The following is a 27319-nucleotide window of genomic DNA, read 5'->3' on the forward strand; positions in this document are numbered from 1 at the left end:
AAAAAAATGATTTGTTGACGTTTGTAAGATTTCCAAAAGAAGTTCTTGTTATCTTTCAATCATACCTTAAATATGGAATATTAAATGTTACTTTATGTTAGAATATTGTATTTAAACGTTGTATTCATAGAAATTTGTACCTCAGTCTTATTTATGATATTGATACCACGATACTATGTTTGTTAGGTTGTACAACCTTTTTTTCTTGTATACATAATTTTCGGACTAGTCATTTCTCGCAGCTGATCTACCTACCTACGCATAAGTGCTGATAGTGCAGAGTAATATGTTGTACGTGTGGAGGTAGTTGTAGTTAATGTGGCAGTAATCGATATTTTATTTAGAGTAGTTATATTCTGTACTATTGTTGGACATTTATTCAGATAAGTTATTATGGGGTTCATACGCTTCATGGTTAAAAGTATAATTCAAGGAACTTTTGTTTTCTTACTCGTTACATTAATGCCGGGTTTGCCACCTTATATCCAGTTTACAGAATTTAGGGTTACGGAACCACTTCCATTAGAAGGTCCATTAACTGGAAATACTTTGTTAAATAATGCTGAACAACTGTACAGTGGGAAATTGCATGGTCCGGAGGCTTTCGAAGAATACAAAGGTGTTTTGTATTCAGGATTACACGGAGGAGAGATAGTAAAGTTTGTTGATGGAAAAATAATACCTGTGGTAAAATTTGGCGAATCCTGTGAAGGTTTCTGGGAAGAAGAAAAATGTGGACGACCATTAGGAATGAAATTTGGGCCTGATGGTCTCCTTTATGTGGCTGATGCTTATTATGGATTATTCAAAGTAAATGTGAATACTGGTGCCAAAACACAACTTGTGTCTACTAATGAACCAATCGATGGAAAAGTACCCAAATTGCCGAATTCTGTTGATGTGGCTGATGATGGTACAGTCTACTGGTCAACTTCAAGTTCCAACTTCAAAATCTGTGATGGTATCTTTGAAGTTCTTGCAGATGGAAGTGGCAGGTTTGTTTGGAATTTTAACTTTACGTACAATAGCTTAGGCTACTTCAGTGTTCAAGTTCTTGGTATTTTAGCTGTCACATGTCACAATCGATAACAGAGTATTAACGTAACCCTATCTGGGTTGAAGTAGGCCTACATAACTTATAACTTAATTATTATTTTGAAGGAAGAATTTTTTCACTTATTTATATCTGTTTGTTGATAATCTGTGTCATAGGTATAATATTGCTCATTATCAAAATCATCATCACTTTAAACTTATCATAAACCCATGATATGCCCTGATCATAAGTACAACACTTGTTCCTTATATTTAGGTAGGTCTATATTTAGTTAATTCCCAATGTATAAATTTGTAGATCAAGTATAAACTTCAGTGTGAAACTTAGCAAATTCATAGCCAGCGTTTTGCCAGATTCACCATGACTCATGTTTTCCTTATTGAGCTTCTTGTAGATGTGTTAAAATGTGAGACATTCATAGAAGTAGGCCTATTGAAGCTGTTGAGAAACATAGCCTAACATAAATCGAAATTGTGAAAACTTGTTTTATTGACCTACTAGTGTTAGTGAATTTTGAACATTCTATAGTTCTAGCCTATTATTATAACCAAAGCATTTAGAGGCGTTAAGCACAATACTATAATAAAAGTAACTCTTATTGTCAGAAAACTCAGTTTTCTGTAGGATTCTGTTCAAGATTTGTGACATCGTTATTGGGAACCATTAAGGATTTTACTTGTGTATACAGAATGGTGTAATAAATAAATAAATTAATTACTTAATTAAATTTATTCAAGCCCAAGTACAGTTCTTAAATTTTTTGAGTCCCCCGTTTGCTTTAATAACTAGTTTGTCAAAGCAATATCCTTACTGTCGATTAACTACGTAAATTTCGATAATTTTCTAGATAATTACAGTGTACTAAATTCCATCTGTTGTGGATAAGCATATAAACGGGTGGTTTTGTGTGAGACGACATGTCGTAACTGATGTCATAATAATATATAAGTTAGTAGAAATAGAAATAAATAGCCTATATTTTTCATGGATAAGGGTAGGCGAAACTACTGCACGGAAAGTTCAGGTGATACCTTTGATTAGCCAGCCTAATTGTCTTTTCACCGTGTTCTAATCTTTCAACATTTCTATATTCTTCAGACTGATAATCTAGCAATATGTTTAGAATACTGTCCTTCATTCGTAAAATCTGTTATTAAGTCTCTCTCCAGTTTTACAGTAATTTCATATCTATGTAGGCACATAACGCACATATACACCTCATTCAAACATTTTCCCCATCTTTCGTACATTTTTATTTACCTAAAGTGTATTTCTCCACAATAGCTACACCAAAGGCGGCATAATCTTCTCTTGTTTTACTGGTTTCTGTGATCTATGATAGGCTATGTATAACATGTGTTTTTAGTTTGCAGCCACAAATACTTCCAACATAGAATATCGTTTGGTACTTAAATGTATGAGAGGCAGTCAAATGAAAATGAGTCGCCATGTGTATATCTCACGGCAGGCAAGTTGGTATAGCCAGTGGTGGTATACAAAAAGGTATTACCCAGTTGAAATAAAGCGTAATTTTACTGAAAGATCTGCTGAAACGAAATTACAAACGATTTAAACCCCACAGTGAAGAGAATAACTGCAGTCCAGGAAGCTGTTATCAATATTTAGGCTCCTGATGAAAAACAAAATGTTTTCTTTTTTCATTGTAGTCTACAGCAAGCATGCCCAGCTGGGTCAGATCTAGCCTTCAGTCGAGGTGCAACAGTGATGTAGAATCTCACAATACCATGCAGGCACACGCATAAAAGATATTGTGACTTTGTAATTCAAACAATAATGTAACTTTTATTGTCACAACAATAATCACTTTCTATAATTGAATTTAAACAACAATGGGATTTGCACTCCACACAGCAACACAGTATTCGTTATTGCGTTCCTTCCACGCGCGCCTTCCCTTTTGCAGGACGCGTGATCGACTCTCGACGTGGCTGTCACAATATTCTATGTCACCATCGCACTTCGTTTAAAGGCTAGAGTTGCCCCGGCTGTGCATGTCTGGTCTACAGGATTTATAATCTTTTGTAGCAGCTTATATACATACAAGCACAACAGAATCGCTATCAATTTTGTTTGCATTATGTAGAAACTGTCTCACCCTTAGACATTGATATTCTTACGATTAACTTATATAATGACTATAATTTCATTACTTGAAATGATATCAATAAGGTTGCAAAATTTGTAAATAAAAGATTATAAATAAATGTGATTTTTTGCAACTATTCAAACTTTGCATCAATTCTTAAGCTTTTCCGGAATTGTGATTCATCTTTTGGAGGTTTTGGCCAAGTAATTCAGAAAATATACCACTGTGTGGGTGTTAGAATCAATCCACGACGAATTAGTTAATCCAGTGCTTGACGAAGTTCTGTTTTACCTGAAATGATGTGTGGACACCTAGAATAATGGGTATTGCGATTCCGAAAGTCCACACTTTTCTCATCAAGTATGTACCCTCATCCTCAGAAATGGTCGGAAAATGTAAATAGATCACTTGCGCTCCAAGTCTGCTGTTTGAGACAGAACACACGCGATTTTATGCTGACAAGGAAACACGGCAGACCCAGTGGTTGACAGTAGGAAAGGAGCTAGCCTTTACGTATTACCTCTTCAAACACAAACCCTTTTCCTGCTGTCCACCACTGGGTCTGCCATGTTTACATATCAGGATAACTGCGGGCGTGTTCTCTCTCAAACAGTAAGCTCGGAGCGCAAGTGATCTGTTCACATTTTCCAGCCATTTCTGAACATGAGGGTACACATGGATGGTACTTCGCAAGGAATAGTTAGGCTCGTTACACACTTGCAGAGATCTCGCTAGCGAGAAAGAGGCGAAGAGCCTTTCTCCACACACCTCGCTATGAATTACAGAGGCGAACAAAAAAAAAAAAAACTTTTTTTTCTTGGTGCCTTGGTTTTTAGATCTGTTCTTGGGGTTATTTGATGCGCTGATTCGGAAATTGGCATTGGCTAGGCCGTATCGGCTCTAGTTTCTTAGATATTGTTGAATTTACATAATAATTATATAATATACCAGTATATTATAATTCTGTTTTGTTATATAATTAGCCTATCTATAATAAAGTCTAGATGGTTTTCATGGAACCAAAAATCCTTTTGATGGCAAATTTTTTATTGCTAATATCACAGGCATCAATTTAAATAATCATATCCTGATCTACCTTTAGCTATGAGATCTGTGCAGTACTCGTATCTTTTACTATTCCACCCTTCCATGAGTTAGCACACCTCTCAGAGGATGAATCTGAACCTTTTATAGCACAAGGTAAAGACAGTGGTAACAGTGACAGTGATTTTCAAACAGCTTCACATATGAAAGCTTTGACGAGAATGAGTTGAGTGACTTGATTAGGGACTAAATCTTTCTAAGGAGTCTTCTGAATTGCTCACCTGCAGACTAAAGGAAAAGAATGTACTTCAGCCTGAAATGAAAATTATATTTTATCGAAGGAGAGAAAGAGATTTCCTGCCACTTTTTTTTACTGAAGACCAAAACATAGCATTCTTCACCGACTTCGCAGGCCTTCTGAAGAAAATGGATGTATCAGAATATACTCCAAGTGAATGGCTCCTTTTAATCTACAGTTCAAAACGTAGTTTGAAATGACTAACAATAGCAACAAATACGCCTCCATTCCAATCGGTCACTCCATGAGATGAAAGAAGAGTACAATGCCTTCTCTTTAGTGTTGGAAAAAATTACCAGGAGCATTTGTGCAGACTTGAAGATGGTTCATTTTCTTCTTAGTCAACAAAGTGACTTGACAAATATCCTTAGTTTCTATGGTTTGGGATAGTAAGGCCAAACATGTGCATTGGATAAGAAAGGATTGGCCTCCAAGGGAAGATATGGTGGTTGGAGAACATATTAGTAATAAATGCACGTTTGATAGCACGAGACGGAATCATTGTCCCCATTACACATTAAATACAAATTAAAGGCTTTGAGTAAAAATAGTAAGTGTTTTAAATACACAGGTAGACATTTTCGACGGTCCACGATTAGGCAGCTCATAAATGACCCACATTTAATAGAATCAATGAAATCTAGGCCTAATCTTGTGCGTGATCTTCATTTGTTTTTGTTGTGAAAACTTCCTTGGCAACAAGAAGGCAGACACTATAGTTAATAAGTAGAGGATATCCTCTTTCATTTCAACAAGCTTGGATGTAAAATGGGCATTAAAGTCTATTTTCTGCACATTAACTTAGATCGTTTTCCAGAGAACCTTTGTAACTTAAGCGAAGAACAAGGTGAAAGATTTCACCAATACATAAAAACAATATAAGACAGATAGCAAGGAAGCTGGGATAACATCATGGCAGATTACTGTTGGAACATTATGTGGGAATGTCCTGGCAGATCCCACTGTCGGAAGTCTTACTACAAAAGGAGCCTCTTCTGTGTCGAATGACTGGAATATTTGTATTATAAACTCGTGCTTTTCGTTTCAAATAAGTAGATGTAGTGTATTTCACATTTATTATAACTCTTAATGTATTTCTTTCATGCTACAAAGAGATTAATTAAAACAGTACCATAAAATATCTTGAATTTTGACGACCGACCAGAGTGAATAGAGGTATATGGCATTTATGCTATATCTCAAGAGCTGATAGAGAAAAACTGGTGCCATTTTTTGGAATCAGCGAGTCGAATATACCCAGGAACAGGTCTAACATTGGAGGCACCAAAATGTGTGTTGGCCAGCGTAGTACTTACAGGTTATAGCTATATTTAAGTACAACAATATAAGTAAATACTTAACCTGTAATATTTCCCCCCAACGAGTGATTACTATAATCAGAAAATTACTCTCTGGATGAAGGCAGTGCATAGAGAATTCATAGCGAGGTGTGATCTGTGATAGCGAGAACTCGCTAAGTGTGTGGAGGAAGTTACACACTGTCGCTATCACAGATCACTCCACGCTGTGTTCATCTATGCACTGCTTTCATGCAGAAAGTATTTTTCTGATTATAGTAATCACTCGTTGGGTGAAATATTACAGATTAAGTATTTACGTATATTGTCGTACTTAAATACATCGTACAAGTTCGATAAGTTTCTGACTACAATTATCAGCCATCTTTCCTCATTGTCAATAAAAACAATACAATTCATCGCCACCTGTGATATTACTTAATCTTTTTCTACATTCAGTCGTCATAAAAAGTATAAATGTCGAACATCTTTGATAAATGTGTCAAGAAAATTCGCTGAGCTACCGATTTCAGCGAGAAACTCGCTCGAGGTTTTCGTCTCGAACGAGAATCTCTTCCAGTGTGTGGACGTCCATTTGAATCCATATTATCAGTCTTTGAATTTTCTCGCTAGTGAGATCTCTTCAAGTGTGTAACGGGCCTTAGGACCATATTTTGTTACGAAAGAATTACTTAACTCGGGATCTTGTGTAAACAACATTTTTTGCACTCGACAACGTTCCTTGTCGAGGACGGAACCTGTTTCTTGTCATTTATTAAGCAGTTTAACAACACACTGTTTTGTGGCTGTGCAGCCTCTGGAAAACTCCACCAAAATCTGCGTAAACACAACTCTTATGACTTCAGTAGGTACGTTTCAACGAGGAAAATACAGTATGTCGCTGTACTGTGTGTCCACAGATGGATAAAATTACGTATTTCTTACAAGGGAAGTACCCCAGCTCGAACGGCTAAAACTGAGTGTAAATGCGTTTAAAATACAGAGTTGTGCTTGTTGTATCATTCATCAAGGTTATTTATCTGTAAAACTCCGCAGTCGTGTACAATCAATGATTGAAGAATAACTAATCTAATGACTAGAGAAGCACATCGCTGAAGAAACAACACAGTGTAACAGACAGTTATGACAAGCAGATCCACAAAATACGTAAATGAGGTATTATGTGGCAAGAAGCTACACGGCATTTGCTTTAAATACACGAGTATAGGGTATTTCAAAAGTCAGTTCAACATTAAACCGCTATAAATATTATAATATGAGATAGGAAAAAAACAAAAACATCACAGTGTTGGGCAAACAACGGGGTTTACAAAACATTGGGAAGATTTCCGCCGTTCTCTTGTTTAACGTACAGCATTCTGTCTGCTACACCATGCACAGCATTTTGCAGATGATATCTTGGATTTGTGCAATTTCTTGCGAGATGGCATCTTTCAGTTGCAGTAGGGTTGTTGGATGTATGAGGAAAACTCGTTCATTGAGATAACCCCACAACCAAAAGTCGGCCGGATTGAAATGTGGAGATCGCGGAGGCCACATTGTTGGAAAGTGCCTATTGATGACACGATCGCCAAACATCTGCGTAATTAATTGTTTTTCAGGGATAAAGATGTGGGGTGGAGCGCCATCGTGCATGAAGATTATGTTTTTCCATATCGTGATTCCTCAGTCTAGGGATGACGAAGTTCTGTAACATGCTGTAGTAGCGCTCCCGTTTACTGTAAGTCTGTCTTATTCCATTATTGTCGACACCTTTAGAGTAACGGTTAGCGCGTCTGGACGGGAAACCAGGTGGCCCGGGTTCGATTCCCGGTCAGGTCAAGTTACCTGGTTGATGTTTTTTCCGGGGTTTTCCTTCAACTCAATATGAGCAAATGCTGGGTAACTTTCGATGCTGGACCCCGGACTCATTTCACCGGCATTATCACCTTCATCTCATTCAGGCGCTAAATAACATAGCCTAAGATATTGATAAAGCGTCGTAAATAACCTACTAAAATAATTAATGGTGGAGTTAACACGCGCAATTAAGGTTCGTTTTCCGATCAAAGTCATCAGTAGGCACTTTTCAACCATGTGGCCTCCGCGATCTCCAGATTTCAATACGGCCGACTTTTGGTTGTGGGGTTACCTCAATGAACGAGTTTTCCTCACACATCCAACAACCCTACTGCAACTGAAAAATGCCATCTCGCAAGAAATTGCCAATATTCCAAGATATCATCTGCAAAATGCTGTGCATGATGTAGCAGATAGAATGCTGTACGTTGAACAAGAGAACGGCGGAAATCTTCCCAATGTTTTGTAAACCCCGTTGTTTGTCCGACACTGTGATGTTTTTGTTTTTTCCCTATCTCATATTATATTATTTATAGCGGTTTAATGTTTGAACTGACTTTTGAAATACCCTATACTCGTATATTATTTAAAGCAAATGTCGTGTAGCTTCGTGCCACATAATACCTCATTTACGTATTTTGTGGATGTTATGTTTTATTTTAACGACGCTCGCAACTGCAGAGGTTATATCAGCGTCGCCGGTTGTGCCGGAATTTTGTCCCGCAGGAGTTCTTTTACATGCCAGTAAATCTACTGACATGAGCCTGTCGCATTTAAGCACACTTAAATACCATCGACCTGGCCCGTATTTTGTGGATCTGCTTGTCATAACTGTCTGTTACACAGTGTTGTTTCTTCAGCGATTTGTGCTTCACTAGTCATTAGATTCGTTATTCTTCAATCATTGATTGTACACGACTGCAGAGTTTTACAGATAAATAACCTTGATGAGTGGTACAACAAGGACAGCTTTGTATTTTAAACGCATTTACACTCGGTTTTAGCCCTTCGAGCTGGGGTACTTCCCTTGTTAGTACAGTTCAGACAGCTAATTGAGACTGTCAATGTAAAATGCCAATATAATTTTATTATGCCGCCTGCTTAATGCAACAACTAATAAAGAAAACTCAAAGCATCGCATGCCAAAAAAGAATGTCATGGCTTGATAAGAATGCCAGTAACGTAGGTTTAATCTGTCCTGTAATTTTCTGTATTGAGAAAATATGAGAGTGAAATAAAGTTAATTTTACCAAAACTATATTCTGCATATAATTTATATGCCAAATCGGTTTGTCCTATGCTTCTTTATGAATTCAACATTTGTTCATATAAATGTATGAGAAAGTACTTGTGGTTTAAATTGCACTCTCCATGATAAATACGTTTTTTTTTTTTTCTATATCTTGTCGGTTGAACTTTGAACGTGTGTCTTCCTGTTGCTATGTAGGTTTTTAAGTATACATCCATGTAAGATTGTGAGCGATTAGGATCAGGTGTGCACTAATAACCGTAACAACTATGATTGTGCTGTCACGGAACATAGAGACTTAATCATCTTTATCTTGTTGCTTTGAGAGAGATTAATCGTTTATTTTTTCATTCTCATATTGTTAGTAGTGGTAGTGGTGGCAGTAATAGTCAGTTACTTTTCTCCTGAGTGTTTTGGAGATCTTCCCAAAGAGCTTTTACGTCTTGGTTGGTCATTTAGGACCTATTCCTAAAGTAATAGGCGGTCGGAGCGTTGTGTCAATCACACCACCTCATTCTAGTGCTGAGGTCAAGAAAGAATGGAGCTTTACCTCCATACCTTCCGAACGCCTTCATGGCGTTTCTTTACCCTTACCAGATAGACGTGTTGTACGCATGCGGAGGACATGGTCCCAGAGAATGATTATGTATTTTTAAAAGTACCATTTTTTTGTGCAATGGCAGTCTCGTAACTTGCCGTTATTCGTTCCAACTCTACGAGCGTGGCTCATAGATGTCGCCAGTACCTAGAAGCAGAAACCATTTAGTGCGTCAGGGACTATACAGAGTGCACCACAGGCGGTAGGTCTGTAGGGCTCTGAGTTCTGCAGTCACAACTGGCCTACGTCTATGTTCATGATACAACGGAGTGGGCTATGGAAATTCAGCTCTCCTTGGCAACGGTTTTGTTGTGAATTGTTTTGTATCTTTTCTGACGCCGAAAGAACACTTGGATAAGTTAATAGAAAGTCCAAGTGATTAATCTTGTCTGTAACAATGAGACGATTTTTAAATCTCTCGTCATGGACCGCCTCGACTCCAGACGACGTCACTAGTTTTCCGAATTTTTCTCTAAGCTCCAGCAACAAGGCTGTACACATCGTCTCGCGTTAGCTCCAAACTTAAAATGATAGTAGCAAACTTTATCTTTCTTCTGTTTGTAAAGTTTACTTCGTTGGGTATCGGATGACGACCCGCCGTTATTTTTAAGATGAGGAGATTTGTACTTTGACAATTTGCATAACTCGTCTACTTTGCTTTTCAATTCCGTAACCTCGTCAACAATAGTCGATAATGTAAAGGGTTCTTGCCGAGCTACTGACATTTGAGTTGTTACGTTCGTCTCCTGCATCTTGTCAGCTAAAAATGCTAGCTTGTCCAAACTATCCTCTTCTCTGCAAAGCAAAGACATTCTAATAGTGGGTGCTAGTTGTGCTAAGAGTGACTTGAGGACTTCTTCACCTAAATGACCGGAAGCTAAACTTCTGAGCTCTTGTAGATAGTGCGACGGTCGGTACATGTAGGGCTCTGAGTTCTGCAGTCACAACTGGCCTACGTCTATGTTCATGATACAACGGAGTGGGCTATGGAAATTCAGCTCTCCTTGGCAACGGTTTTGTTGTGAATTGTTTTGTATCTTTTCTGACGAGAAATAAAAACTGTTCTTGAGTTTCATTTACTCAGTATATTGTATTCTAGCTACAGTCTACATTGCACTCGTAATGAACGGTTGGTGGCGGAGAATGGTTGGGATGTGACGGGGAACCAGAATACCCTGAGAAAACCCTTTGCAAATGTAGGGGCATATTTGCTTAATTTTAATTATTACCTCTGATCACATATACATATAACAGATTGGCCATCCCCATGTTAAAATCGGTAACATGTGGAGAACAACAACCACCAGAATCGCCACCGTCGATTGAGAACAACCCCTACATAGAAGTACAGTTGCTCTATGCAATTCAAATGAGAGTTATAACATGGATGGATATATAATAGGATGCGAAACTTACTGAGCTCCCCGTAACACATGCTAGAGGCGCTAATGCAGAAACTGATTTTGCCGCCATCTATTGAACGGTGGAGAACTTATTTCACCTAGCAGCGCACCAAGTAGCAAAAACAGAAACTAATTACTCCATGCATTTAGCAGCGCACCTGGTGACGAAAATGTTAAACTATGCAGAAAATATTCCTTCCTTCCCTCCCTCATCGATATTCTCAACTAACCCAATTTAAAATAAAACATTTACATTTTTATTTCTCACACCATCTTCCACTGAAAATTCTTACCGGAGCCAACAGGAAGATAAAAGAGACGATCTATTTTACACTACCCAATTAAAATATAACTAAACAGAGACAGAAAATAAAGCAAAAGGTTAGATAATTGGGATTGTATTCTTTGGGTATTTAGTGTATAGCGCAATGGAAAAGTCTGCAAGAACTACTTAGATAGTTCAATTTATTATATTACTGTTACTTGACAGTACATTCAATAACGCTATTTTTACAAGGTCCATAAACATTACTGTTTAACATACACTGCTTAACACATTTAATATCACTTTATGTGCACTCATTAGCAAGTTTCTGACTGCCATCTTGTCTTCTCGAGCATCGACTGTTCGTCTCGAACGAACGGATAAATACAGAACTTTGGGTGTTTGGATTTGCTACACGGTTGCTGCAGCGAAGGTAAAGCAAATATAATAAAAGAACGGTCTTGCTGCAGCGCTTCACTCTTCACTTAAAAAAAACGCACGGTATCTCACAAATATCTTCGGGCAGCACAATTCTTTGGCCTCCGCATCCCCCTGACTTGATCCCTCCCTACTTTTTCCTTTGGGTTTAGAGTAACGAAACACCGACGGTGGAAAAGTGTGTTAGCTTTCTGGCTTACTGAGCGCTTGTTCACAACGTTTGATACCATCAGAGAGTGAGGTGAAACATGGTTCGCCGTTGCATACTTTGCGATTAAGTCGACGGTCGTCACTTCGAACATTCATTAGTAAAAGGAAATAAAGTTCCTCATACTTAAATTCTTCTGTCTTCTTTATTTTCGATTATTAGCAGTGACATGACGAAGAATCCTATTAAGGCTGTAAATCCGCCATTTCTCATTTCCGACCGTGATTTCGTTAATGAAAAATGTTCACCGTAGTCTAACACCCTCTACAACACCTTTAAATTAATGATGCGTCATTCCATTGCATACTACATATATATAGGAAGATATTTCAACTCATTAAGGAAATTATTCTTCCTTTTCTTTTTAACTAATATCGGTTACTTGACTTTCGTCATTCACCCATATGAAGCCAATTCTGTAGACCAACTTACCGACAGAGTCGTTGCCCAAGGTGCGCCATAGGTGGATGCTCTACGTTACACCCGCGATGAGATGAAATGATAAAATTTGTTGGGATGTCACAGGGGAATCGGAGCTCCCGGAGAAAATCCCTGTGTTACCTGGACCACGGGCTTGCCCAACACAAGTTATAAATCGAAGGTACACCGGGGATCGAACCCACATTCACAGGATTTTAAGTCCAGTGTTCTAGCGACTAGACCACCGTGGAAGCTTGGAAATTAATCCTTAACATGAATGGATGAAATTTGTCGGCCATTTCACGCCCACGTTACATTTTGACGCTAGGTAATTCTTGCAGATACAAGTATCGTTAAATGAAATGCAAATATTACTCAAATAGTGCCCTGAGATTTAGTATATAAAAGCATAGTTTAATGATTTCACCTATTATTATATATCTTTTGAATAATAGTTTTAAAAAACTCTGAATGGAAATATATTATTGTTAAGATGATAAAAAGTCCACATCTGTGGAGTAACGGTCAGCGCGTCTGGCCGCGAAACCAGGTGGCCTGAGTTCGAATTCCGGTCGGGGCAAGTTACCTGGTTGAGGTTTTTTCCGGGGCTTTCCCTCAACCCAATACGAGCAAATACTGGGTAACTTTCGGTGCTGGACCCCGGACTCATTTCACCGGCATTATCACCATATCATTCAGACTCTAAATAACCTAGATGTTGATACAGCGTCGTAAAATAACCCAATAAAATTTAAAAAAAAAACATGATAAAAATTCAGTTGTTGAAAAATATGTGTCTGTAGGAAAGTATATGGCAGCAGTTTTTGCATCTGCAATCATCATGTAAAAATATTCGAATTGACCTAGTCAGAGAAGGCGAAGTAGTTCAAAAAGTTGTCATTTACTTTGTTGCGGTTCTTCTGTCGATTACCTATATAATATATATTCTCCTCTTGCGAATGTAAGTTGGAAGTGTTAACTGCAAAAGTATTTTTAAATTCAGACTTCACTCTGTGAACAGAACTTTGTAAAACAGTGGTTCCCAAAATTTTTATCCTAGCGCCCCTCCCCCAAAATTAAATCTAATATGCATGCAGAAATCAGCGATAATAACTTTAAATTCATATTACATTATATTTTCATATTCAATTATTTGAAACAAAATATGAATGTAAATTAAAAATAAATTAATACATTTTCATTAAAAACAAAGTACAAAAATCAATATTTCGTCCCAGATTTGTCCACACTTTTGATCAATAGTTGCCTACTCACACGCTCTCGCAAATGTTATTTTGTCAGATGAACAATACATTTTCGTTTAAAAATAATGCTAAATCTTCTTTTTCCTGTCATGTATTAGGTCTCTTCTGGCCTGTTACGGTCTCAAACCATCTTTTGTTAGGCCTTCCTATTGACCTCTTTCCTTTAGATCAAGGCTGGGCAGCAAGAGCGGATTCTACTCTCTCACGGGGAGCCATATGATTTCTCTTCACCCCCTTTCTTCCCAGCCGAACACCGCGCAGCGTTGATTTCGTAACTGATGAATATCAAGCGTCCCCGTTTAGAGTTTGGATGCGTTCCCGATGCCCAACCCTGCTTTAGATAAAGTAATGAAAAATAAAGTGTTTACCCGGGATATATAGTTTTTCCATTTATATCTGTAGCAACCCAAATGGTCCAGGAGTAGTGAGATTTTAGTTCATCACGTAGGTCCGTATCTGAATTTATTTTTCTGTCTAATCGGGTATAATCTGCGTTCTTCTCAGGAATTTCATTTCATTGGCCTCTAGCCTTTTTCTGTCACTAGCATAGATTGATCAGGCTTCACTGCCATGTGTTAGCATCGGGCGAGCTAGTGTTTTATAGATTCGTATTGTATGTTTTTGAACTTGGTTTGGCTTGAAGACTTGATTGTTTATAATCATTGCATAATTACATTTTGAAATTTTGCTTGTGATTTCTTCTTGTATGTAGGAAATATTGTAGCCTAAATATTTAAAACAGCTGACTTGCTCAACAGGTTTGTCATAGATACAGATTTTACTGTGGATATGTGAGTTTCCTTCAAATGGCATTACTTTATATTTTTCAACAGATAGTTCCATGTTATAGACTATTCCTGGCCTGTTTTTTGTAGTTGGTATACAGGTTTCTGTAATCCCTCTTCAGATTTTGCTAAGAGTAGGCCTACTATGTCGTGTGCAAACAATAGGATGTCTAAAGATAAATTTCGTTTTATATCTATAGAGCCATGATAGATGTTTTTTCCATTTATTATCCATTGAGTTTATGTAGATAGTGAACAAACGAGATGATATGCAGTATCCCTAGCGCGAACACCTTGATTTACGGGTACCCAATATGTGTGTGTCGGGAATTGATTTTGACTGAAATGAGGTTATGGTTAATCTGTATTATGAAGAGTAGATATTGTTTGATTCAGAACACCATTTTCTGACAATACTGTCATGAGTTTGTTTCGGGCCACTCTATCGAATGCTTTTTTTCTTAAGTCTATAAAAGCCAATTGGGTTTCGACATTGAATTTTTTATGTTTTTCTATCAACAATTTTAATGTGAAGTATCCATCTAAACATAATTAAACCTAGCTGGTTTTTGGTTTTAATATGTATCATTGTGTCATTCAATTACTACATACGTGTCATCATAAAGGGAGTTAATTCCTGAAATCAATTTCAATTGAAAAGAGCCAATTAATTAGTTGTCATGTGCTTGGTATTAGAAACCAACAATATTTTCTGTGTAGTCTGTGAAATAAAATCCGTCTTCCAGGACACCATTCAGTATCAGTTGTAGGATTCCTATTGGTGATTGTCTGATTGAGCTTAGTAAACTGGAACATGAACCCTGAAATTCCACGTTGTAATATTGTAAACGCTCATTTACGTTTTACTTGAATGTATATTTTTATCTTCGTGTGTCCTCATTTTTGTAGTGATAAGTCAATTGTTAAACTTTAATTATCAGCTTACTTTCTGGTTTTTGTGATATCTAAGTACAATTATCCGTTGTAATGGGACGGAAAGACCTTCATATTCAGAGGTTATTTAACGTCAGATTTCAACGTGGGCGTGAAATTGCCGACGAATTTTGCCTGGAGCCCTCTATTAAGGACAGGATTATTTTACGTGTTGTAAATCTACGACACGGGACCCATAGCTATACATTCTCCCGGAGAAAGCTTGCTAAGGATTTTATTACCCTTTAAAATTGATTGCCCTCAGCCGGATTTGAATCCGCAAATCACAGATCCAACGGCCAGCATGGTAAACGCTTGGCCACCGAGGATGGCACTTGCTGATGGCAGTAAGTGATGGAAAATTGGATATAATAAGGTAGGGAAAACAGAGTGCAGGCCAAAGCCGACGCGAGAATTTACCTTTGTAGTATAGAGAGTTGTCATAGTGGCGACCGGCGCTCCCAGAGGTCAGATTTTTTACGATTACTTGAATTGGATTGAAAGAGAGGGGAAATGGGAAGAGAAATTTATAACGTGTGTGAAAACGCATCCTTGCAAAGGGAATTGGGTCTGAGAGAAACTGAATATGTGAGCTTCAAGTCCGTTGGCCACTTGTTTCACTCTGGAATTCGCTGCTAGAAAATTTTGAAGGGGAAAAGTCGAAAATGAACATAAGCTCCTAGGTACTACATACGGGGGGAGGGGGGATGCGTTCGAGAAGCAGACTGCAGGATGGAGAAAGAAATGCTGAAGGTATAAGTCTGCACATTGGAAGGTACTTCGTCCTTTCGCAGTGCAAGTGAAGTCGAGTAAATTCGCTCGTGTAAAAGGTGTGATGTTCGAAGGCTAAGTAACGCCGCGTCAGGAGATGCTTTACCGCGGTGGTCGGCATTTTATAGTAGTAGGTTATTTTACGACGCTTTATCAACATCTTTGGTTATTTAGCGTCTGAATGAGATGAAGGTGATAATGCCGGTGAAATGAGTCCGGGGTCCAGCACCGAAAGTTACCCAGCATTTGCTCATATTGGGTTGAGGGAAAACCCCGGAAAAAACCTCAACCAGGTAACTTGTTCCGACCGGGAATCGAACCCGGGCCACCTGGTTTCGCGGCCAGACGCGCTGACCGTTACTCCACGGGTGTGGACCGGCATTTTATACCTTCAGCCGTTCTACAGTAATTGCAGCAAACCTAGTAGCTCAGTCACCTCGTATGCTATCCCTATTCCGTTGTAACTTTACACTTGACAGTTGTTATTTGGGTTGACAACCCTTCCTTTGAAAAAATTGAAGAATGTTGTTCTGCAGCCTTCTGAACCAATCAGAACGTAGCATTTTCTGTCAACTGCTCATTCTGCCACGTGGAGCGCTGCTGTATTGTCGGTTTGCTACATGCTTATGTTACAGTGTTACCACAGTCTAATACAGTATTAGTATAGTCTAGTATTAGACTGTGATGTTACTATGACTTGCGTAATTAGTGTGTTTAGTGTTATAATGTTATAAATAATTTGTGAAGTGTCGCAAAAAATTAGTCGTTAAAAAATGGTAAGTCACGTAGTTAGAATCCTTGCGTAGTCAGGCGTCAGAATTGATGCAAATGACTCGTCAATTTTACGATCAGGAAAAGGAATTTGTCCGTGTATATATAGGCATCCATCCATTCTTGAAGATGATATTTAATAAGCGGACAGCAAAAACTTTATGCCTCTCTAAGAGGATAGCAATGAAGAACGGAGTAACATAATAATTAGAATTTGAATTAATGGAGCAGGATAGCAAACTCCGCGCAAGTTAAGTCAACTGCTGTGTATTAGGTGGTAATTGTGGCAACTTCGTATCTCTCGCTACCAACAATACGCATAGCTGTCAGGTGCAAAGTTACAACGGCCTGAGTGTAGACCAGGGGTGCTCACGGGAGCGCCCTAAAGAATTCGCTGCTATGGAACTTGGCGGAGCCAGCGGGGCAAGAAGATGAGGATGTAGGATCGTCTTTCAAACAAAATATAAACAATATAGATCAATTTTTTGCATTTAAATTGAAAAAGAAATTCTAAACAGAAACAGTGTTTTAGGAACAGGCGTAAACTTAAAATGTCAGGCATTAATGTGTGTTTGTGCCACCAGACGAGTAGGCCTTGGAACAATCGATCTACTCGAATGCAGCAGAATCATAGATGTCCAATGCTTTTCGCTTAGCTGTGGTCTGTGGCTGGTTTCACACCTTTTTAGAACAGAGAAAACCTGTGCACATAAGTACGTCGTATCAAACATACTCATTATTTTTGCTGCATGCCTGTGGAGACGTGGAAAAAGATCAGATGAGATAATTATAATGATAGATTGTAGTTATTGAACTTCACCTTAAAAAAGCTGTAACATTTGAGATCTATTAATTCCATTTGAAGCGTGGAGGGAACTGTGGCTTTATCAACGGAAAATGAGAACATGACTATTTGAAAATCCAACGGGAGGGATTCTGTTTCACTGAATCATTCCTCAAATGCCTTATCTAAGTTAGTCAAAGACTCCACAAATGCAGCATATTATGAATCCGTAACATTAGACACAAATTTGCTTAGGTTTTGAAAATGAGGCAAATTGCGTTCTTGCATTTGTTGTGTCCACAAATAAGTTTCATTCGAAATGTTTTAATTTTATTGAACAAATCAGTAATCAGGAGGTCTTTAAACTTGGAAGTAAATATTTAGGTCATTTAAATGATTTGTCACGTCTATCAGGAAAGCAAAGTCTACAAGCCAAGAAGGGTCGATCAGCTGGGGAAAAGCTCGAGCTAGCGCGCTGTTACGTCATCACAGCATAATGCACCTCGCCTACCCAGCTCCACGTATATGCACTGAGTGCAGGTTGCCCTCTGTGAACACGACTGGTGTAGACGTCAACCAACCTTACCGGTAGAGGTGAACTGGAGGGTCGCGGTTGAAAGTCGCGTTCTAAAAGTACTAAATGTACTACAGTTGCCGACCTCTACTTTATCGGAATGAATTTTCCACTCCTGTTGCCAATTCAGTTGGAATCGGCGTGCACGTGTTTTTTTTTTTTTCACCTTTTTTATCCCGTTGTTTATACATGTTAGAATGTTGGGCAGAGAGACACTTGTTACGAAAGTTTTTCCAACACTCCAAATTTGGGACAATAAACTGAAGAAGTACTGTAGCCACGATGTAGTTTTTGGGAATTCCACTCAACCCAGTGAATTTCAGTTATTGCTCCACGCCCTATTTGTTCAATAAATGTTCTTCTGGCCTTTCGGGGAAAAAATACATCAAAATAAAAACACACGTAAAGAATTATTTTCATAAGTTTTAATTCCTCTATGCATTTCGATTATGTAATGTGGACTTTATATCACTAATAAAATTGTTGTAGACACATTCATTACGCAACTAGTTAGGTAATGATACTTCTATAACGCAACTAGTTAGGTAATCATACTACTATTAACTGGTTGCGTAATGTGAACACCACAATTTTTTTAATATATTCCACTTCATATCTCACGCGGGATTTCGATGGTACTAAACATTCAATTGCAGAATTTGCAGCATTTTCAGTATCTGAATCCCCGTTTGAACTCATTTTAACAATGTTTGTTTATTTCACTTAGTACTGCTGTTCTTTTGTTATAAACAAAAAACCTGTCGTGTTCAGATCAATAAAACAAACCATAAATGAATCGCAGGAAGAAACTAATAATAATATAATCGCCTCTCCACAAAAGACATCTTCAAAACTAATAAAAATTATAGTTACTTTTATTTTTTTTAAATAATTTTTTATCAATGTGGATGAAACGTTGCATACGATATACTTCTCGTAACTTCATATTACAATATTCGACTGGTTATCAAACTCGTATTGTAATATGAAACGTTACGATACTCATAAATATTACTATATATCGTGGTACCTTTGCAATAGTTTCCATTATAATATTGAACGTTGTATTTTTATTGTAAACATCAACACTAACCTGAAATACGTAGAATATGTTGAGTTCACTTGACTATCAAGATTGCATGGCATCTTAAAATATTAATGTCTCCTTTGTGAGTAAAAAAACGCAATTTTTTTCTGAGCAAAATTTTCTTAAATTAATTATATACAAGTAGGTACTATTTATTTGCGGTTATGTCTTCTAAGAATGAATCGTATTAAAAAGTAATCTTAACTAATGGTTACTATTAGTAACTAGACGGTCTTCTGGAAGAATCTTCTGTTGAAGGTTGTACAAATTCTTGAGGATGCGGTGTTTAATTTCATTTTAAAATATAGTGAAACGTCTCAACATCCATTTTAAAATATTAAAAAACCGCCCTCTATCATTTTTTAGCTGCTGATAAAATTATGTTCACCAAATTCATAATGTCAGTTGATTAATTTCATGGACTGTAATTCTCTTCTGGTTTTAATCTTAATCAATATTTTCTGTACCAAGTAAGCACGTTGCGTCTTCACCAGCAACTTCATCTTTCAGTAACGCCTCCATCCTGACCACCATCTGCTACCGTCATGCCGATACAACAGGCGCTTTCGGAATCAGCATTCACTCAGTACCTGTACTATGTACCGTAAGAAATTTTGTTGAGTCAGGATTGCAGAGAGAGTTCTAATCTGACAATCTTCGTATGCTGCTTTTTTACGAAGGAAATTATGTGAATTGAGACGAAACAAGAATGCTGAAGGAATTGAATTTGTAGCATTGAGAAAACAGGTTCCGGGTGAAACTCTAATCCCTCGATCTTGTCCATTCCACCCACATTCTGTTCCAAACAACGCCAGAAAACGAACTCGAATGCTTCAAACTCTATTAATCCATTATATCTGAGGTTCGCGACGATATAAGAACGTTAAAAATTGTTCATATTGAATTATAGATTCTCATTTGGAAGAGAAGATAATAAGGGATGCTGTATTATAAAATTACTAGTTGGCATACAGTACATGATGGATCAGTTACATCTGTTAATCTTACGTTTTGGGATCTGTATGCCGATCGTCCAACGTCCAACGCTTCGATCGCCACAGACTATGTATTGACCTTGTAGCGGAACCGCGCGTAAAGAAACGCTCGTGTACTTTGTTACCATAATCAGTATCGAGAAGCATGACATTACTGTTATACATACTATGATATCTTCTGATACCAGTAGGCACTTCATTGTATGTGACCAGTCACATGAACGCCTACACAGCTGAGGAGGAATATCGCATGTAGTATCTTCATAATCAGCCCAAACCCGGTCTCTTTCTGTTACTGTCCTGAGACGAGAATATAAATCTTCTACACTGCCGAGCAGAAATAAATGCATATCTAATTAACGGAAACACAATTCTACATGCAATATAACCTCTTAATTATCTCTGAGTATCACTTACTACACCTTTATATATATATATATATATATATATATATATATATATATATATATATATATATATATAACATTAAATTGGGAATGAATTCGTGCATTATACCGTTCCAGTAGTGCCCTTGAATTCATTTTCTACAAACATACCTTAAACACCCCTTGTCACTAAATAAACACATAGCCAGATTAATGTAAATCTGGACACTCACTAACGTGTATTAGCTAGCGCTCTTATAATCAATAACACCTCGCATCCTATTCGGCATCCTGACAATTAGGGCGCGGATGTTATTCTGTGGAATTGCATCTCGTCCTTCATGAAGAGAGCTACTTGAATTTCGCCCAGGGTGTGAAGAACTCATCGGCAGATTCGACATCCTGGCAGATCCCACACATGCTCGATGGGTTTGAGGTCAGAACTTCGTGCTAGCGAGTCCAAAGTGATAATTTTTGTCTCCTCTAGGAACTGTGAAACATATTGAGCGGTGTAAGCTCTGGCATTATCGTGCTCCAAAACGAAGTTTTTTACTGACATGAAGGACCCCTTAAATTCACAGAATAACAAAATAATTGAAATGCACGGTTCATGTTTCGACAAGGAAGCAGAGAACATTATTATTGATGTGCTCCTGGTGGCCTGGCTGTAAAGCTTAACATTTGAGCGTGAAATTAGTGGTTTTGTAGATCAAATTATAAAAATTGTTAAAGATGGATATTATTTTTGTATGTTTGTTATTTAATTAAGTTAATAAGTAAAAATTTCATCACAACAAGTATAAACTATAATAGTGCTATTGATTTCGACTTTGTTTCCAATCTATGAGATACGAGTGAAACCACTGGTGTGCAATACCTTTAATTCCATAATAATCTAATTTGTCTAGCAGCATTTTATGATTTGTACAGTCAAATGCTTTGGATATACTTACTTACTTACTTACTGGCTTTTAAGGAACCCGGAGGTTCATTGCCGCCTTCACATAAGCCCGTCACCGGTCCCTATCCTGAGCTAGATTAATCCATTCTCTATCATCATATGCCACCTCCCTCAAATCCATTTTAATATTATCTTTCCATCTACGTCTCGGCCTCCCTAAAGGTCTTTTTCCCTCTGGCCTCCCAACTAACACTCTATATGCATTTCTGGATTCACCCATACGTGCTACATGCCCTGCCCATCTCAAACGTCTGGATTTAATGTTCCTAATTATATCAGGTGAAGAATACAATGCGTGCAGTTCTGTGTTGTGCAATTTTCTCCATTCTCCTGTAACTTCATCCCTCTTAGCACCAAATATTTTCCTAAGCACCTTATTCTCAAACACCCTTAACCTATGTTCCTCTCTCAAAGTGAGAGTCCAAGTTTCACAACCATAAAGAACAACCGGTAATATAACTGTTTTATAAATTCTAACTTTCAGATTTTTTGACAGCAGACTGGATGATAAAAGCTTCCCGACCGAATAATAACAGGCATTTCCCATATTTATTCTGTGTTTAATTTCCTCCCGAGTATTATTTATATTCGTTACTGTTGCTCCAAGATATTTGAACTTCTCCACCTCTTCAAAAGATAAATTTCCAATTTGTATATTTCCATTTCGTACAATATTTTCGTCACGAGACATAACCATATACAAATGCTTTGGATATATCGCAGAAAATTCCTCCAACTTTGCAAATTTTTATTAATTGCCTCCAGAATTTTGTCATTTAAACTAAATGTTGCAGTTTCCGTGAATTTATTTTTCCAAAATCCAAACCGTTGTGAAACTGAAATGTTGTGTCTTTCAAGATGATATAATCTTTTATACATTACTTTTTCAAAGACTTAGGAGAAAACTGGTAGAAGTGAGGGTCTTTAATTTTCTGGAGACATTGTTCTCCTTTTTTGAAGATAGGAATAACCACTGAATATTTTAATCTCTCGAGGAATATACCATTCAACATTGAATAATTACATAAATAACTTAGTGGCCTACCTGTATTATGTGAACTCGCTTTTAATATTTTGCTTGTTATTTCATACCCTGAGGAATTTTTTGACTTTATATTTTTAATAATTGCATTTATTTCTTGTTTGTTTGTTGGAAATATTTGAATAATGGGAATTTTGTTGGAAAATATTATGTTAAAGAGTCTAAACTGTTAGTACATTTTCAGCTTTTTATTACTACTAATCTGTATTTACACATTAATAAGAACATTTCTTTCCTTGCAGGTTGATGAAATATAATCCGAAGACAAAGAGCAATGAAGTGCTTATTGATGACCTTCATTTTGCCAATGGTGTCGCTTTATCTCCGAAAGAAGACTTTGTTTTGGTTGCAGAAACTGTAAAAAGCCGCATACACAGGTATTATTTGAAAGGTCCGAAGAAGGGAAGCCACGATATATTTATAGATGGACTTCCAGGTCTCCCAGACAATTTGAGATTGGATGGGCAAGGAGGTTTCCTAGTCTCATTGATTACCTATAGAGACAAGAATAACCCTATTCTATTCCAGAGTCTTGGACCTTTTCCTCTTTTAAGAAAATTCTTCTCACGTATTCTTGCTTTGATCGAGATGTCTTTTGAACAAATTAACAAGGTGTATCCTAACTATTATGCAAAGAGAGCAGTTCACTGGATTGGGCATTTTGAATCTATCACTGGAACTTTGCCAAAAAGATTTATTTTACTTCAGCTTAATGTAGATGGTACAATTAAACACAGTTTTCACTGCACAGATGGTTCTTTATCTGGAATATCTGATGCGTTTTGGTTTAATGGGGCATTTTATTTAGGCTCTCCATACAATCCTTATATTGGACGAGTTAAGTTGTCATTTGCAGAACCTGAAAGTCAGAAAATAAAGCCTGGGCAACAAAAAGAACAGTCAAAACAACAACAAAAAGTACAAGAACAACAGCAAAAATCAACGCCACCACCATCTCAGTCACAGCAGAAACCTCCTCCTCCTCCTCCTCCTTCTCAACAGAGACCCCCACAGCAGCAGCAACAACAACAACAACAGAGACCCCCACAACAACAGCAGCAGCAGCAAGAGCAACAAAGACCCCCACAACAACAGCAACCAAAGTCTCCACAGCAGAAAAAACAATCACCTCAACAACAGGCGTCTCCACAACAACAGGCACCTCCACAACACCAACAACAACAACAACAACAACAACAACAAGAAGCTCCTCCTCAACGACAAGCACCTCCTCCACAACAGCAAGCAACTCCTCCTCCACAACAACAACAACAACAGAAACCTTCACAACAGCAACAGCCGCAACAATCTAAACCTCCACAACAACAAACTGCTTCACAACAAGAAAAATCTTCACAGCAGCAGCAGCAGTCAAAGCATTCAACGCCCCCACAACAACAACAACAACAACAACAGATGCCTCCACAACAACAGAGGCCCTCACAGCAGCAACAGGCGCAACAACAAAAACCTCCACAACAACAGTCACAGCAACAAAAACCTCCACAACAACAACAAATACCTACGCAACAAGAGCAGCAGAGACGGCAACAACAACAACAACAATCGCTGCCACCTGCATCACAAGAGAAGCAGCAGCAGCATCACCAACCACAAAAATGATTCAATGTTCTTTGCTGGATCCGGAAAGGAAGAGGACAAAATCATTTGTTGTCTGATTTCTATAGTTATAAGTTAGGTGATTGGTTTGGTGCAGGTAATCATTATAGGCATGGAAGTGGTGCAGCTTTCTGGTTTGAATGAATATTTACAAGACTGCATGACTTTCGTTTGCATTTATCTCACAGATTTATATTTTTTATATTCATATACTTGGCTCAGAAAAATTAATAATTTCTTCGGAAGGAATATGTCTGATGCAAAGCTGCAATATGCTTGCAGGACGTTGAAATAATGAACGTTAAAGGAAGTGGTTAGTGCATAAGTGAAATACTCAGTTATTTTGTCTTTTCTCTGTATATACTCCTTAGTGCAGGTAACTCATAGATGTATTTGTGAAACATTCAGGAAAGAGGTTTTGTAGATCACGTTTCCTGGTCACTGGAAACTTAATTATCAGTGATTAATAATTATGAATTTCTTTCCATGTATTTATATCCTGGTTCAAAATTTGAGGCAGCTATGTTCAAGCTAGTTTACATGTTAATGGTATGTTTGTAATTAACCAGTAAATATTGGGCAGCTTTGTTGTGTTTTTACTTTTGTTTGCTTTATTTATGATAATTAAAATTGTAAATGTTTGATCTGTTTGAATATATTGTACTTTCATTGAAGTGGTCATATATTACAAGGAGAACGAAAATCGAATGTTTAATCATTTTGGTTATATTTGCGTATCAGCCACGGTTTTAATGAAATGTGTAGCTACTTTTAAGAAAGATGATAGCTCTATATTTGTAGGCTAGAAGGAGTTAAATGCTTACTTATTTTTCGTAGACGGTGCTTGTGAAACATTCATCTTTGTAGTTCATTCATTCCATCCCGTTTACTCTTTCTGCTAGCAGCTCATGAACCTATTTATTGCGTCAACATGTTACGGAAAGTAACACAATATAATTATCTCTCTAATTTAAGGCTACAAATTCTTCAAGAATGACAGTAAAATTGCCATACCAGTTTATACTCTACATTACCATGCTGTTTCTTTCGAGTTACATAAAAATGAAACATTGTACCCCAGTATCACCAATAAAAGAATGCAATGTTTAAAATTTAGCTAACATGCTAACTGATGTGTACCGTATTTTCTTAATTGTGATTTTTTCTGTCAGGAAGATACAAATATTTTTATTTTCTCTATACGTTTTCTAATCTTTTGTACTTGGTGCACTGGGTGACTAGTTGATATGTGTTGAACTGACCATGTCTTCGCTTTTTTATATAATTTGTTGGTCATCCCTGGTTAAAATGTCAAAATAATCCAGGAAATGCATTAACATCATAAATAAAAATATTCTACATTCCTTATTTCGTATTTCATTTCAGATATTATGAAGTGCATTGCTTATTCACAGTCTTATAGAGGTAATAAAAGAAGGCCATAAAAGTATAAACGAATATTTTATTGGAAGCTAATAATTTAAATTAGGTATGTTTTTGAATGGTTGAGATAAGCTGGATAAAACTGTATTTGTATTTGTGAATTAATTTATGTTGTTTATGTAACATTTTCAAATTGAATATTATTTACTTGTTATAATAGTGAAGTGTAAAACACTGTAAATTTTATACGAGTATATCTACTTACACAGCCACATATATGTTATATAAAGCCCCTAACACTGTTACGTACAAAATAAAATTATTTTGTAATTTTATATGGCAATAATTTCTCACTGGAGGTATTTTATTTTTAGGTGTGCTTTATTTGTGTGTTTTGATGATAGTTGTTTTTCCCTTTCTGTGTATTGTTTTCAGTTTTGAGGAAAAGCCATTCCATTATGTTACATTTAAAACAAATTTTCCTACGAGAAGTTAGCAGAATACAATTGTGCCGAAATAATACAAATAACTTAATAAACTAATTAAGAGCCATGCATATCAGTGAATTCACTAATGTGGTCATTGGTTATGGTTTACATAAACTAATGCTATATGTTCAGTAATTCTGCTGTGCTGCAATTTATCAATAGAGAAATAGTACAGTGTGTGGCAAAAAAAACTGAATGAAAGAATCTGTTTGAATGGCTAACTGGCTCTATTATTGGAAAATATGTTCAACATGTCTCCCTTCATTACCAACAATGTATTCCATGCATGTGACCACTGCAGCATGGTCATCTGTTATTCACCTATGGATAAGAATATAATTATTATACATATATTAATGTATATTATATGTTCATTAACACAAATGCATTTCAGTTACCTTTGTTTTTGCCACACGCTGTATGTAAAAGCACAGTCTAGTATATACAGTCACGAAGCTTGAGTTGTGAGGGTGCTAGGAACAATAGATTGTGCTGGTACTATTTCGCATTGTCTGTAATGAGGCAATATTAGCGATCCTAGTGGTTAGCAACTATCTATGAATGCATATTTACTACGTATTGAGCTTCGTGACTATATATACTAGACTGTGGTAAAAGTTTGACACATTCATACCTCCATGGAGTTCTGCATAACAACCATTACATACATTATTGTTAACTTGTTGTTAAAATGGATTTCTTACTGAAAATTACAATAAAATGAGATTAAATCAACTACTATTGAAATGTTTAAATATTGTTGCTACCATAAATTCTTATAGTGTAAGCACTGTGTAAATCATGCTTTTAAGTTACAATAGGTCTGATTCTACTACACACTGAAGCGAATTTCCATTCTCGCTGGTAGCCTTTAACCATACTCTATACTCTCATTTTCGATCGGCTTCTGATAAATGTTTCCCCCCCCCCCCCCCCTGAATATTTGTACTCTTGGCTGTCGATCTTAGTTCATTTTGCCGGTCGTGATGGTATTTTACTACGAATTTCTTGGGTATATTTGAAATTTTCACCAGTACTCTCACAAACTAGGTCTCGTAATTTAACTTGCAGATATTTTGTATTTTTGTCCGTATTTAAGCTACGGTATGGGGTACTCCTCTGTTCGTATCTCAAGGCACACTGACGCAATTGGCCCTGACTCATGCTGCTGTGCCGTGCCAAGGTTACTAAAGACGGCCATTTTTGCTGTGCCCACCATCTCCTCACAC

At 37.2% G+C, this 27319-nt stretch overlaps 1 protein-coding gene across 1 annotated transcript; it reads left to right on the forward strand.

Moving 5' to 3' along the window:
• On the forward strand, positions 1-26828 carry LOC138715100 (adipocyte plasma membrane-associated protein Hemomucin-like). The gene is made up of 2 exons (XM_069847618.1): positions 1-995; positions 22842-26828. The coding sequence occupies exons 1-2, from the start codon at positions 394-396 to the stop codon at positions 24220-24222; spliced, it is 1983 nt and encodes a 660-aa protein (XP_069703719.1). The 5' UTR covers positions 1-393; the 3' UTR covers positions 24223-26828.
• The last annotated feature ends 491 nt before the right edge of the window (positions 26829-27319 follow it).

The sequence above is a fragment of the Periplaneta americana genome, chromosome 15 (genome assembly GCF_040183065.1).
Source record: "Periplaneta americana isolate PAMFEO1 chromosome 15, P.americana_PAMFEO1_priV1, whole genome shotgun sequence".
NCBI classification, from domain to species: Eukaryota; Metazoa; Arthropoda; class Insecta; order Blattodea; family Blattidae; genus Periplaneta; species Periplaneta americana.